Source organism: Sycon ciliatum, chromosome 7, assembly GCF_964019385.1.
Source record: "Sycon ciliatum chromosome 7, ocSycCili1.1, whole genome shotgun sequence".
Lineage (NCBI taxonomy): Eukaryota > Metazoa > Porifera > Calcarea > Leucosolenida > Sycettidae > Sycon > Sycon ciliatum.
In genome coordinates, this window is record NC_088649.1 from 15,988,643 (window position 1) to 16,001,399 (window position 12,757).

Genomic DNA, 12,757 nt, shown 5'->3' on the forward strand with positions numbered 1-12,757 from the left:
TGTCTGATTGCCATTTGCCTCAATGCTTAATCAATCGTTGTTTTGAAAAGTGGCGATGTGCCACTCTGTGTTTGGTGAATGCCTCAATTTCCAGTACTAAAATCCTGTGCTTTTGTCTGTATTCTGCCGTATTCTGTACACACCGTGGCTGCATATCCAATCGGCGCTGCAGCGTGCAAGTGCTTGAACCAGGGTCAGTGCGACGACAATGGTGCATGCTCCTGCCCAGAAGGATTCACCGGAGACTATTGCCAGAAGCGTAAGTCACTATCAATGCTTTTTTATTTTATGTTTTAACGCTAACATGCTCCGTGTCAGAGACACTGAGCAGTTGTTGAGAACGTTTCGAATACAGTGAGCTATGTTCAACTCATGTAAGCTCATGATGTTTATTTATTTATTTTTTTACTATAGACGGCCGTACTGGAAAACAGATGGAGAACAAAAAGAAACGAGGAAAAGGACAAAATATAGGGGTTGTATGAATGTACAAGTCACTATATTGAGTGACATGCTGCTCAGTGCTAGGCACTGTTCTACACAGAAGGCATTGCTGGCTTTATCTAACAACCATTGTGACTTCCTCGGTCATTCGGCAGTTATAGATCGAGTTCTATTGAATTTTGAATTTTGACCTTCCATTCACATCAAAAGAGCCTACATTGCTGATACATGTACTTGGATACTTGCACAACGTTTAGAGGGAATGGGTAATGTCCCCTCTTAGCGGGAACTGAAGAAAGGCACGTTCACACAGCGGCACTCGGCGGGCATTCATTGTGACCAGTCGAATGCTGGCAATCCGCGGCCATAGCAAGATGTGACAGACTGCTCAAGACATGCAGTGTGAAGTTTGTATTCAAGTACCTTAGTAGGCAGGAACATTATGTATTTGGGAATCGCATTGCATTTTCGCAGCAGAAATTCCACAATAAATATACCGTAAAGTACTGCAAGGGCCCCCAACCATCTCGTCTTTTCGTGATTGCATTGTGGAGGTGGTGTCCTGTCTGCAGGTCAGACGATATGAACCTTGTACACAGAGTGCACGTCGTGCAGTCAATCCGTACTCGATTTACCTTCAAGCGGACACGATCTCCACACGGTATTTTACCATATTAGTGAGCATCTCTCTGGATGGTTCAAAAGTGAAGACTCTTGCTCCAGAAAGGATAGCTGGATTTGAGCAACCGGATGTCAGGCTACTAAGTGGACGCACTGCCGGGCAAATAATTAACATGCTGGCAAGTACTTTCTTCTTCTGTTGTTTTTTTGCTTTCTCCCAACCAGTAATCAACGAGACGAACATTGTCCCCTGCAATCTACCTACGGTGCCCATGAATATTCCAACGTACACACCAACCATTACTGCCTCAGCCGAAACACCCACGGACGCCGCAACCACCACACCGGCCAAGGCCCCAACTCCAACCACCTCGGCCAGGTTCATCTCTTACAGTCATCCCCCGACTGCTACACCGGCTACCACAGTCACTCACCGAACACCCGACGAGGAGTCGGGCTCCACCAATACAGGCTCTGGCGATGACAGCCCAGTGCCCACGACCACCGCAACCAAAGCACACGAGACTACCTCGAAGAATACTGCACCCACAGTGCACGCACTGACTACATCTAGCATAACACACACAAATACCGCAACCACCGCATCCTCCAATACCACAACTACCTCAACCGAAACACCCACGGATGCCGCAACCACCGCATCCGCCACAACCACCAAATCCAACACTGTCTTCACCAAAACGCCCACGGATGCAGCAACCACTATATCTGCTGCTGCCACCACCACCACGCCCTACAATACCTCAACACGAACTTCATCAAAACACCCAGGAACCACTGATGCTGCTACCACTGATGCTGCTACCTCAGATGCAGCAACCACTGATGCTGCTACCACAGATGCAGCAACCACTGAGGCAGCAACCACTTCTGTGCGAACCACTGCTGCAGCAACAACCACTTCTGCAGCAACCACTGATGCTGCAACCACTGCTGGAGCAACCACTGATGCAGCAACTACTGATGCAGCAACCACTGATGCAGCATCCACTGATGCAGCAACCACTGATGCAGCAACCACTGATGCAGCAACCACTGATGCAGCAACCACTGATGCAGCAACCACTGATGCAGCAACCACTGATGCAGCAACCACTGATGCAGCAACCACTGATGCAGCAACCACTGATGCAGCAACCACTGATGCAGCAACCACTGATGCAGCAACCACTGATGCAGCAACCACTGATGCAGCAACCACTGATGCAGCAACCACTGATGCAGCAACCACTGATGCAGCAACCACTGATGCAGCAACCACTGAGGCAGCAACCACTGAGGCAGCAACCACTGAGGCAGCAACCACCAACGCAACAGTCACTGAGGCAGCAACCACCAACGCAACAGGCACTTATTCAGCGACCACTAAGGGAGCAACCACTTCTGCAGCGACCACCCATGCAGCAACCACTGATACAGCAACAATCCAGGCAGAAACCACCCAGGCAGCAACCACCAACGCATCAACTACTGATGCAGCAACCACTGAGGCAGCACCCACTGAGGCAGCAACCACTGAGGCAGCAACCACCAACACAACAACCGCTTATGCATCGACCACTAAGGGAGCAACCACTTCTGCAGCTACCACCCATGCAGCAACCACTGATACAGCAACAATCCAGGCAGAAACCACCCAGGCAGCAACCACCAGCGCAACAACCACTTATGCAACGACCACTAAGAAAGCAACCACTTCTGGGGCGACCACCCATGCAGCAACCACTGACACAGCAACAATCCAGGCAGAAACCACCCAGGCAGCAACCACCAACGCATCAACTACTGAGGCAGCAACCACTGAGGTAGCAACCACCAAGGCAGCAACCACTGATGCAGCAACCTCTGATGCAGCAACCACTTCTGCGGCAACCACTGCTGGAGCAACCACTTCTGCAGCAACCACTGATGCAGCAACCAAACCAACAAGGCCACAACCACCTACCACCAAGGCAGCAACCACCGAAGCAGCGACAACCAAGGCAGCGACCACCGAGGCAGCGACCACCGAGGCAGCAACCACCGAGGCAGCAACCACCGAGGTAGCAACCACCGAGGCAGCAACCACTGATGCAGTAACCACTGATGCAGCAACCTCTGATGCAGCAACCTCTTCTGCGGCAACCACTGCTGGAGCAACCACTTCTGCAGCAACCACTGATGCAGCTACCAAACCAACAAGGCCACAACCACCTACCACCAAGGCAGCAACCACCGAGGCAGCGACCACCGAGGCAGCGACCACCGAGGCAGCGACCACCGAGGCAGCAACCACCGAGGTAGCAACCACCGAGGCAGCAACCACTGATGCAGTAACCACTGATGCAGCAAACTCTTATACAGCAACCACTTCTGCGGCAACCACTGCTGAAGCAACCACTTCTGCGGCAACCACTGCTGAAGCAACCACTGCTGAAGCAACCACTTCTGCAGCGACCACTGATGCAGCAACCAAACCAACAAGGCCACAACCACCTACCACCAAGGCAGCAACCACCGAGGCAGCGACCACCGAGGCAGCGACCACCGAGGCAGCGACCACCGAGGCAGCAACCACCGAGGCAGCAACCACCGAGGCAGCAACCACCGAGGCAGCAACCACCGAGGCAGCAACTACTGCTGCAGCAACTACTGCTGCAGCAACCACTGATGCAGCAACCACTGATGCAGCAACCACTTCTGCGGCAACCACTGCTGGAGCAACCACTTCTGCAGCAACCACTGATGCAGCAACCACTGATGCAGCAACCAAACCAACAAGGCCACAACCACCTACCACCAAGGCAGCAACCACCGAGGCAGCGACAACCGAGGCAGCGACAACCAAGGCAGCAACCACCGAGGCAGCAACCACCGAGGTAGCAACCACCGAGGTAGCAACCACCAAGGCAGCAACCACTGATGCAGGAACATCTGATGCAGCAACCACTTCTGCGGCAACCACTGCTGGAGCAACCACTTCTGCAGCAACCACTGATGCAGCAACCAAACCAACAAGGCCGCAACCACCTACCACCAAGGCAGCAACCACCGAGGCAGCGACAACCGAGGCAGCGACCACCAAGGCAGCGACCACCGAGGCAGCAACCACCGAGGCAGCAACCACCGAGGTAGCAACCACCGAGGTAGCAACCACCGAGGTAGCAACCACCGAGGTAGCAACCACCGAGGTAGCAACCACCGAGGTAGCAACCACCGAGGTAGCAACCACCGAGGTAGCAACCACCGAGGCAGCAACCACCGAGGCAGCAACCACTGATGCAGCAACCACTGATGCAGCAACCACTTCTGCGGCAACCACTGCTGGAGCAACCACTTCTGCAGCAACCACTGATGCAGCAACCAAACCAACAAGGCCACAACCACCTTCCACCAAGGCAGCAACCACCGAGGCAGCGACAACCAAGGCAGCGACCACCGAGGCTGCGACCACCGAGGCAGCAACCACCAAGGCAGTAACCACTAATGCAGTAACCACTGATGCAGCAACCTCTGATGCAGCATCCACTTCTGTGGCAACCACTGCTGGAGCAACCACTTCTGCAGCAACCACTGATGCAGCAACCAAACCAACAAGGCCACAACCACCTACCACCAAGGCAGCAACCACCGAGGGAGCGACAACCGAGGCAGCGACCACCAAGGCAGCGACCACCGAAGCAGCAACCACCGAGGCAGCAACCACCGAGGCAGCAACCACCGAGGCAGCAACCACCGAGGCAGCAACCACCGAGGCAGCAACCACCGAGGCAGCAACCACCGAGGCAGCAACCACCGAGGCAGCAACCACCGAGGCAGCAACCACCGAGGCAGCAACCACCGAGGCAGCAACCACCGAGGCAGCAACCACCGAGGCAGCAACTACTGCTGCAGCAACCACTGCTGCAGCAACCACTGCTGCAGCAACCACTGCTGCAGCAACCACTGATGCAGCAACCCCTGATGCAACAACCACTGAATCACCAACCACCAAGGCAGTAACCACCCAGGCAGAAACCACTAATGCAACAACTACTGCAGCAGTAACCACTGAGGCAGCAACTACTGATGCAGCAACCACTGATGCAGTAGCCACTGAGGGAGCAACCACTTCTCCTGCAACCACCCTGGCAGCAACCACCGAAGCAGCAACCACCGAGGCAGCAACCACCGAGGCAGCAACCACTGAGGCGGCAACCACTGCACCCGGTAAGTTTGGGGTGTCCTGCTAGGGTTTCGTTTTTGGAGATATAACACGGGCGTGTGTCTGTTTTTTAGTGCCATATTTTCCTCACCGTGGTGACATTCATAAGACGAACATTGTTCGACTTCTATCCCCAAAGACATTAAGTATAGGTGCTGCAACAGGAACTTAGGGTAACCGTTCTTCACGAACACTGAACGGAAAAAATCAAGCTCCTCCTGCAGCTTGCAGGGCGAACACATACGCTTCGCACGATTTACAAGGTTCCGCACTAAGTTGACCTTATATTGAGACTTCCAACGCAGACATAAAGAAACTGCTAAGGCTCCTTTGATTGGTCTTGCTCGTTGCCCCGTCCATTTATGCTTGCCTTGGAAGTGAGATTCTGAATTCCTGTTGTCGATATTCTGTAACTCGGTTACCACTAACCGAATCTAATCCTGTCCCCTTTCTTTCCCATGCTGTGCTGTGTGGGAAACACAATCGGTGGTATTTTACCACTTCTGCAGTGTGCAAGTGTGTGAACCAGGGTGAGTGCAACGACCAAGGGAAATGCATCTGCCCCAAAGGAGAACATTGCGAGAAGAGCAAGTGGCAGTTGCTCAGGATAGGTTTCCTTTTTTCGTTCATCTTATAGAGGTTATAAGCACATGACTGTATAAAAACCGAGGTGCCCCGAGGTTTTTACAACTGGTATCAAGAGTGCATAACCCCCAGAGTGCACATCTTTACTTATCAGATCTGGGACAGCGAAATCCGTGTTGCACGTCATAATAACGACATCGCGGGTAGGGGAAGTGTGAACTGTGCTGCACTGCGTGTCGGCGTCGTCGATGGAATGAGGCAAGTCCGACCCAAAACGTGACGTACGTCACGGATTACGCCGTGCCACAACCCCATCCCAGTTGCGCACTCTGGGGGATTATGGACTCTTGATGATATGTAATTGCGATAAATCCTTAGGCTACTACATTTATTATACGTATGTTGACCTGCACTTTCCCTAAAAAGGAATCTTTTGTAAACAGTATTAATTTTATTGGCTTTACTGGTAAAATTATTAACAGCCAATAAATACTGTTTATAAAATACTCCTTTTTAGGGAAACTGCAGTGCTGCCTGGCAAAGTGCAGTGGTATGTATTGAGTCAAAGGAAATTTATTCGAATTTGATACTGCTGATGGTGTGGCCACTAATGAGTGTGGATATTTATCAAAGGTCAATATATTATTGCCAAACTGGGCCGAGATATTCCAAAAGCCCTAATGTGGAATCCAGCTCAGTGGCAAAAGTGATATTTTATTTGACTTCTGAGTAGGCAAAGCCCGATTTTGCCAGTGAAGTTTCGATATTTTGCAGCGAAATGTTGCTAATACTCGTAGCTGTGTCGATGCTTGCACCATGATGGCCAAGAAACATACCACAACTTCTGTGCTGTTTCATCTCTACTTTGCGTGTTTGGACAATGTGCTGATGCAGCATGCGAATGCTTGAACCGTGCTCGATGTAATGAGAATGCCACCTGCACGTGTCGGAAAGGATTCTACGGCGACAAATGCCAGTACTGTAAGTATCTTTGTGTGAGTGTGAAGTGAGTGTGCAGTGAGTGTGCTCATTCGCTTGGTGTTCACCCGATCAAGCAATGCTGCATGCACCCAGGAGACGGGCCCAAGCGGATTACTTAAAGACACTCCTTAATGTATGCTGGTCTGCGTGCACGCACAAGCTTCCACTAAAGACGAGTGTACTCAAAGGAGTCGAAAAGACTGTGGGTCTCTGGTTCTAGTCCTGGTGGTGACAGTTGTTGTTGTTGTCTTTCTTCTCACTTTTCCCGTTTGCAACTTCCTCAAACAAAGGGGGTTTTCATTCTGATCTACAGGTTTGCGTAGAAACTACTTCTTTCGGTTGATGCGTTCCTTTTTTTCTACTCACAAGAGTAGATTCTAACTTTCTCTACCGGCTCTACCAAACAAAAGCAAATAGAAGTCGGTAGGACTTGGTAGAGGTACGAGATTTCCAGAATATGATTTAGCTGAGTCCCCCCCCCCCCCCCCCCCCCGAATCTCAGAGTAAATAGAACGTGAGAAGTACCGTGGCAGCACTCGTAAACACAACTCACCTCCTGTGCTCATATGGGTATGTGCGTGTGCATGCATTTCTCGGTCTTCTTTCCTAATCACAGATGTGAAGGAGGTCTGCAATGGCAGAGATCATTACAGATACTTCTACATCCCGCTGACAGTAATCTGCTCCGGCGGATGCGATAAGAGGGCAGGACTCCCGTACGGCCATAGCCAGTGTCTGGATAGGGGCTACGTGCTCGCCGACGAACGTGCCTTCATGAACAAAGCGCTGGACATTCAGGGCTGCTTCGATGGCATGCTGGTCGACATGATGCACCACGGCTACTCCACGCCAGTGAACATCTGGACTCTGGGCTGGGCACGGCACTACATCTACACGCACTCCCTGCTAGGCGGCCGAGCTAGCCACAGGCCCGCGGATGCCAGCAAAGCCGACACTGTCTGTCATGGTAAGCGAGTGGTGGCCAGGCATGTCGCTGAAAGTATTCGCAGCTACATCGAATCGGGAGAATACGGTTAACCCTTTCACTGCTGATCCCATACTATTACTGGGGTCTAGACAATGCCCAGGCTCTGAGCCCGTACCATTACGTAATTACTGCACGCTGGATATTTGATGAGAATTAATAGTCTGTGGTGTATTTCCAGTGAAGAATGTCTCTTCTTTGCTGGTCCTTTGAGCCCTGGCAGCAATGCACCACAGCAGCCAAAGGGATAGCCACAAACAGCCAGGCTCACGTAGCGGTTGTGACGCTTGCAGTACATTTTGGTTTGCCAAAACGAGCTTCGTCGCGCTTACTTTCGGCAAGAGTTCATAACCCCAAGAGTGTGCAACTCTGTATATGGAGATCCGCGTGGCGGAATTCCAACATTACGTCAAAAATGACGTACACGTTCGTTGCGCTTGTACTACTCCCCGGTTCCAAGCTCGGAGGAATGCGGAGGTTTGTACAGCTGTGCCTCCGCCGCATGACGTAGTGTTGGAATTCCGCCGCGCAGTGGGCCTACAGCAGCCAGACCCCTGTTGCACACTCTTGGGGTTATGGACTCTTGCTGTCGGGATAAGTCACATACACACACACACACACACACGCACACGTACACGCACACGCACACGCACACGCACACACACACACACACACACATACACACACACACACACACACACACACACATACACACAAACACACACACACACACACACATACACACACACATACACACACACATACACACACACACATACACACACACACACAAACACACGCACGCACGCACGCACACACGCGCACACACAAACACACACGCACACACACATACACACACATACACACAAACACACACACACACACACACACACATACACACACACACACACACACACACATACACATACACACACACACACACACGGCCGGTTATGAGTACTGCCCAATCGTCTGGATGGGGGCAGCTCCTTCCCACTTGAATCGGCTGGACTGGGTGCAGGAGCGAGCCATGAAGGCAATACATCCGCAATGCTGGCTTCCTAGCCTCATAGTTCGCCTCACCATCGCTGCCCTCTGCCTCCTGTATAATGCCCTTTGCGATAATTCTCCCTCTCTTCTCTCGAGAATGGCTCCACCCCCGACACACCAGCCCAGGACCACACGCCTCACCCGCCAGGCTGTACGACTGTCCACCGCGCATCCCCATCAGTTACAGAATGTTCCTCCTGCCAATTCCCGGAACAATGTGAGCCGAGCCTTTTCCCCACTCCGTCATCCCAATTTGGAACCAGCTGCCTTCCTCTATCATTCCCCACCCATTTCACCAAAAGAACATCCAAAAGTTCAAGACAGCAGCTTATCACCATCTCCTCAGAACGAACTGGCACTGGGCCACTCACAGCATACGCGAGTAAGAGGGTACAGTGTCCTACAGTCAGACCTCGTTTATTCGGTCCTCGTTTATCCGGATCCCTCGCCATCCGGAAGAAAATCGCTGGTTACCGATGTGCAGCATATGTTATGCATACAACATAACCAGACCTCGCGATCCGCATACCGGTGCATGATTTTGTGTACAAACTGGTTAAAATGTGTACAAAATGCTTCGTCGTATCCAGTTGCATGTGGCTGGCTAGCGCTTGCAGAAGCTAGTATCAAGGAGTTGTACAAGCAAATGAGGTCCTTGATCTGCTGGGTGTGTGCAGACAGCACTCAGTTGCATGCACTTGTCATTTTTCTCGCTTGTTTTACATACTGTGCACGCTAGTTGTACTGCATAGGACCTGTCTACATGTATGTATGATGTCACTGCTTTTGACATGCCACATGCATGTACAGTATGTGTGTTCAGTTATCCGGTTACCTCGCCTATCCGGATGTTATTGGGGAAAACAGATGTGTGCGTTCAAGCGAGGTCTGACTGTACCCTGCTTGGACATAATCTCTCCTCACAGACAGTCTCCTCTTGAATTTAAAAGTCTAACAGCGTTCACATCAATACTCAACTTATTATTTTACTCACTGAGCAAAACAGTCTTTCCGTTTTCTTTCTTCTGTTTTCCTTTTCAACTTAATCCTCCCTACCCAATATCCCGTTGGTGCGTCCATGGAGCTACGAAGCCAAGACCTCTGGTCGGCGGAGCTTTTAATGGGCCCCACCACCACACTCCATTATTCACCCCAGTGTCTGGAGATATGTGGATTTTGTAGGACAAAAATGCATAGTCTTTACTGGCTCATGTGAACTGATCTAGAGTGGTTTCACAGCTATCACATGACCATACAGGGCAGCCATGTTGGTTCCAACTCCACTCAACCCCTGCATCTATGGGTCACGTGATGTCGGCCATGTTAGTTCCACTGTCAATATTATAATCATGATCTTGTCTTTCTGCACAAGTTTAGTCACATGAGCAAGATGTGAATTGCTGCTTTTACCTGCAATCAGCACACGATGCTGCTTTTCATCATGTTCATCCCTGATTCCAATGCTTTTGACATGTGTGTGTGTCCCAGCCGCTTGGCGTTATTCCAGATCAGGACCCCTGGCAGTCGCAGCCCTCATCATGCATCACTTCCAGCGTGAAACGTTGCCCACTGCCGAAGGTCTGTGTTACTGGTACGGCCTGCACATCCCGACGAAAACGTTCCTCTTGAAGCACGAGGCCGAACTGAGACCACTCTTTGCGAGAACCGAAATGCGCAGATTCCCCGGCCCCTACTACGCAACAAGTCATGCTGCTCAGCCTAACCAGCCGCGTGTACAGAACAAGGTTACCTTCGACGTTAGCACACTCGCGCCGAAGATCGAGGATGACTCACAGCATCCCGGGTACAGTGCCGTTCTCTGCGTCAGTAAGTGTTGCGGTGGGCTTGTAATGTTGTGCTTCGCAGACGGAAGAAAGACCAGCTGCTTGTCGAGTTTCACAACCTGAATCGACGTAAATTTTCATCTGATCGATTCAGTTCCGAAAAGGCAACTGCTCGTTTTTCTGTCTGTGCATGGAGTTTTTCGCTTTCGTCCAATTGAGCCATCTACAGATGGTGGGTGATGAGTTCCCATTGTTATCTGTGCACCGCGGATCATCTTCAGCTATTTTTAGATGATGTGGGCATGTGTGAAGCACAGTGGGACATGAACTTGGACTTTGCAACGTGTAAAAAACTATGTGTTGAGCAGAAATTCCTGGTTAGTATGATGCGCAATGCAGATACCGTAGTGTCTTGTGTCAAAGCCTGTCTCAGATACAGTGTAGAAGCCTGTTTGGAATACAAACCTGATTTTTCAAGACACAGTGAAACCTGGTGTAAACAAACTCCGGTTTTGCGACTACTTTATTACGGTTTTTTACATTCCCTGGACAGTTCTGCACAGAAACGGCACCGGATACAGCAACCACCTGCCTTGCGCGCCCAGCGACCATCAGATGATCCTCCTTTGCCGTTCATTCAAACTCCGTGTTGTTCATGTTCTCCGTACCGTTGCTCAAAAAATTGATATGTCTTCTTTAACCCTTTATGGGCCTCACATAAGCGTAAAGGTCATATACGACCCGACCGGTACAGTACATTGCATTTTTTGAGTGTTTTGTTGCTAGGAGACGACTGAAATTGCGCTCTGCGCATAGCTGAGGTTCAATGCTTTCCAACGCTGTAAAAAACAACCATACTTTCCATACAAATTTTGCAGTATCGAAATTGGAAAAAGAAGACCATACACCATGTGCGCATGTCGAGAATTGGGAGTGCATCTCTTGAGGCCGGGTCTGACAAGCTGACAAGCTTTCTGAGGACAGTAATTGCAGGGTTTGCAGTGTAGTGTGTTTTGAGAAAAAGAGCTCCGTGTGGTCCTCCTGGCTCCTGTCCCCGAATGAAGAAGTCAAAAATACCAACCAGCGAGGAAGCACGGCAACAGCAACTCTTACAAGGACTGGTCAGGTGCGATCAGCAGATCGCCTAGCCGTGAGAATCACGGCATGCGGGAGATCGCGCCTGAGTACTCATCTGAGCGAGAGTGAATCTGACGCGAGCGGCGCTGAAGTGAATGAACCAAAACTACGATATTGTGGAACTGCTGCTTGTGGCGCATTGCCGATGGCGATGCATTGGAGTTCAAGGACGAAATTAGGAGTATACAATTTTGTAGCGTCTATCTGATTGCTGATCGTAGGACTTCAGCTCCGACTTGATATGCACTTGATATGCACGTCATGCTATGATTTCCGTGTATTACGTTCGCAATTGTATTTTCTCTCAACTTGAAAGGCGTCCACATGTCATACCCTGCCTGTACCTAGTCATATTTGTGTTTTCTGGACTCGTTCAGGCATACTATAAGTCGACAAATTTTCGGCCCTTTTAAAGTTCGGCCTCCCAGGGTTAAACCACATTTCGGCTGCAACAAATTTCGGCCGGTACTGCTGTTGCCTGTATACACTGTCACACTGAATTTCGGCTGCAACAAAATTTTGCCCAATATGATCAGGGTGAAATAGCCGTACAGGTTTTGAAAATGTATAGTTTACCCATACCTACAACTCGTAGTTCTTGAGTTATGGCTGGCTATTTGTACATGTGTTTGCGGGACCACCTCTCACATACCGGTACATTAAGTTAGACCCACGAAGGGCTAAATGATTCCCCTTTGCCTCTGTTCACGCAAACTCCTCTCCTGTTCCCCGTTGCAGAGCACTGTGGGAACGGCATTGTGGAAGACGACAAGGACAACACGTGTATCTGCGACTGGGGATGGACTGGCCCTACCTGCGAAGAACGTAAGTTGGAGACGCTCTCCTGGCGCAGCAATTAATGCGTTTGTGAATGTGCGCATTCAGACCACCTGATAATACACATGTCCCCAAATGCTAAGACCTAATATGCCAATGTACCCTGCTTTCACTCGCCGGGGCCAGTTT

The 12,757-nt window shown here is 50.6% G+C and overlaps 1 protein-coding gene across 2 annotated transcripts in view; it reads left to right on the top strand.

Annotated features, from left to right (window-relative positions):
- LOC135821099 (uncharacterized) overlaps positions 1-12,757 on the top strand; it is a 46,618-nt gene that overhangs the window by 21,434 nt on the left and 12,427 nt on the right. For both annotated transcript variants that reach the window (XM_065334161.1, XM_065334162.1), the window contains exons 12-17: positions 173-259; positions 1,291-5,274; positions 6,749-6,835; positions 7,452-7,802; positions 10,359-10,697; positions 12,530-12,616. In XM_065334161.1, the coding sequence (XP_065190233.1) occupies positions 173-259; positions 1,291-5,274; positions 6,749-6,835; positions 7,452-7,802; positions 10,359-10,697; positions 12,530-12,616 (4,935 nt within the window). The remainder of the gene's footprint in view (positions 1-172; positions 260-1,290; positions 5,275-6,748; positions 6,836-7,451; positions 7,803-10,358; positions 10,698-12,529; positions 12,617-12,757) is intronic.